This window comes from Orycteropus afer, unplaced genomic scaffold, assembly GCF_000298275.1.
Source record: "Orycteropus afer afer isolate SDZICR_OR568_19922 unplaced genomic scaffold, OryAfe1.0 scaffold00005, whole genome shotgun sequence".
Taxonomy (NCBI): domain Eukaryota; kingdom Metazoa; phylum Chordata; class Mammalia; order Tubulidentata; family Orycteropodidae; genus Orycteropus; species Orycteropus afer.
The window spans coordinates 9,648,840-9,652,098 of record NW_006921592.1 but is presented as its reverse complement, the minus strand read 5'-3'; the positions used below and the strand labels follow the sequence as shown (position 1 = coordinate 9,652,098).

General features: G+C 41.2%; 1 protein-coding gene across 1 annotated transcript in view; it reads left to right on the top strand.

Annotated features, from left to right (window-relative positions):
* PRUNE2 (prune homolog 2 with BCH domain) overlaps positions 1-3,259 on the top strand; it is a 362,578-nt gene that overhangs the window by 331,651 nt on the left and 27,668 nt on the right. The window contains 1 exon segment of the mRNA XM_042780613.1: positions 785-958. Within this exon segment, the coding sequence (XP_042636547.1) occupies positions 785-958 (174 nt within the window).

Genomic DNA, 3,259 nt, shown 5'->3' with positions numbered 1-3,259 from the left:
TTTGATAGCTTCCAGTGTATCTAACAGTGAGAGGAAACAGGCACTGTCACACATTTTGGTGTGACATTTTTAAGGGCAAAAATGTCCATGACAATTTTAAATGCTTAGACCCTCTAATCCGTCACTCCATGGTTACAGAGTTACCAGAGAGCAAGCAGTCTGTGCACAAATGAGCTAAAATGTCCACACAAGAATACCTACCGGGAACATTCTTTACAAGCAATAACTATAACAACAAAATGGAGTAGAACTAAATTTCCATCACTATGGGAATGCTAAACAAAAAGGCATCAGTAAAATAGAATATCCCAATGCTAATTTTTAAAATAAGCAGGATTTATATTTACTGAGTTGAAAAGAAGCCTGTGCTATATTATGAGATAAGAGGAAGTTGTAGAACAGTATAGAACATACAGAATTATAGAATAATTTGGAACAATGTGTGTATATGTGAGTATAAGTGCTTATAGGAAGAATATACATCAAGGATGAATTGGTGCCAGTTTGTACCCCACTGGACTGACAGTACAAGACAACTCTAGCCTGACACCTACCCCTACCCTCTAGTTGACCATTTCTAATAGCTTTCATCACTCAACAAGTAAGACTTCCCTGAGGGTCTTCTATGTGGTCAGGATAATATTCAGCTCCATAAGAGCTCTACAAAACTGGGAACCCTGTGAGGTTCACTCTGCCAGGAGGTCGTTTACATGTAACTAGTCCTTTAACTGCCTCAGCTGTGGAAGTCTTGTTCCTTCAGCCCTACTCTGTGCTTCATTTCCAGAGGATCCCACTGCCAACAAAGATTCTGGTCAGGAGTCAGAGTCTATTCCAGAATATACCGCAGAAGAGGAGCGAGAGGACAACCGGTTGTGGAGGACAGTAGTGATCGGAGAACAAGAGCAGCGGATTGACATGAAGGTCATTGAGCCCTACAGAAGAGTCATTTCTCATGGAGGTAGTCAAGTTTCATGCAAATCCTGGGAATGGGGAAATGGGCAGCCATATCATTTTTATTAGAAAGCAAAACTAAGGTCCTTTGTAGCATGACATCCCCAAGTCCCCATTCATGAACAGTCAATGTTTGTGGGGACTGTAGGGCTAGGTATATTACTTCATACTTAATTCATTAAACATGTGAAATCCTGCATGTAAAAATAATTTTCCAGTATAAAAACTGCTTTTCACACTACATATCTGATATTATAATTTTCTTAAAATTATAATTTCAAATTTCCTGAAAGCTACAGTTGTCCAATTTAATAATGTCCCATTAGTGATACCACCTCAGAACCCAAGGAGGGGTTGCTATGGGTCGGATCCGACTCGATGGCAATGAGTTTGTTTTTTGTTTGTATTTGGAATTTATGTCAGTTGATAATAGGGTTTAACTAATTATTTCTACAATATGTAACATTGTGGCTTATTGCAAGATCATCACATCAGAGGTGCTTCAAATTACAAAACAGTCTTTTGAATCCTCTTCAGAAGCTTTAGGAAATCTTTTCTAGCCTCAACCTGATATTTTTCTTTTCTTTTTTTTTTTTTTTCCATATTTAAAGTTTGCTTTTCTATAAACTTCTTTAAATTTATGCCTGGTAGCAGTCAACCCCAGTCAAAGCCTCCACCTATTTAATGAGCAACAAGGGAGAGAGAAAAGCTGTATTTTGCATTTCCAGTGCTTTGGGGCACTCTAGGAGCATATATAGCCTTGATTAATTTGGGGTTCACAAAAAGTCAGATGAGCACAAGCAACACATTTAACATCGTCAACTCGAGACAACATAAACAGCTTCTTGATTTTCTGCTGCATGCGTTCTTCCCTGCGGTCCTAAAGCACCATCCTCACCAGCCAGCTGTTCCAGAAAAAGTGTAAGCTAACAAGGCAATTGTTGTTCCCTAAATTCTCTCTTCCTTAATTAGGACGTGGAAATAAGTGTCTTGCCACTGCATTAAACTCCTAGCTTCTGTTTCCTAAGGAGCAGAAGAACATTTTGTTATTTCAGTCAAGCCTCCCTCCACAGCAGATTTCCCACCCTCCAACCTACGTTTTACTACCTCGATGTAAGTATCAGGACCACTCAGGGAACCCAACCATGACAATGAAGAAAAATGCCAATGGCTACCCCTGGCCATCACCTTCTTTTTTATTGCCTTACGATTTGACCAATGTCCCTGAGTGGGACAAATGACAAACACATTTGGCTGCTAACCAAAAAGTTAGATGTTTGAGCCTGCCCAGAGGAGGCTTGGAAGAAAGGTCTGGTGATCTACTTCCAAATAATCAACTGTTGGAAACCTTGTGGGGCACAGTTCTACTCTGACGCCCATGAAGTCACCATGATCTGGAATCAGCTCCACCTCAGTTGGTTCTATTTGACTGTATACGGTAACATGGCTCAGTGGGCGCTGCTGTGGGCCTTTCCTCTGAGGGAAACCTTCCCCAGAGCCCTTTAGAATGAAGGCTGGCTTAACCTTACCAGAAGTAAGGAGCCATTTGAAAGTGACAGACAAACAGCCATCGAGACACCCATTTTGGACCTGAATATTATTCAAATCTTCCCAGAAAGATCATACCTCTTTGTACCACCCATCAGGTATTTTTGGTTTGTTTGCTTTTTTGGAAACAGCTTTTAAAAACAAAAGCAAAAAAAACACTGATTATAAAAGTCGACTGTGTTCATTCTAAACAGTCCAAAAAAAAAAAACCTCCAGAAATGCCTGTCAAAATAAATCAGAGTCTCCAAGTGATAATCGCTATAAACATTTCCACCGCTCAGTTCCTAAATACAGAGCCCCCTTGTCATGAAGAGGGCAGGCTCACTGTTTTGCTGCTATTCTGAGGCTGAAGTATTTCTTGTTCGTGTAGTAGACTCACCTACTTGTAGTTCCAACCACAGTGAAATTAGGTGGTTTAGATGGATATTGAACCCATTGGCCTGTTGCCCAAATTAGGAGAGAGTGTAGGGTCAGAAAAAGCCATTGCTTCTGCCTGTGCCAGTCCTTGTGAAAATTTACCTCACACGCCAGGGCTAACATGGTTTGCTGTGCTCTCCATCCCTCCCACCTACTCCCCTTGCCATTTCCTCCTCTCCTTCCTGTATCATGAGCTCAGTTTTTGTCTGTGTGTCTATATCCGGTTTGTTTTGAAGAAAAAAAAAAAAACATTCTTCCCCTCCCCGGTTCCACCTCAGCTTGCTCCAGGCGCTGGCCTGCATGAGTGTGCCTCTGGCTGCACCACCCTGGACGTGAACAAAAC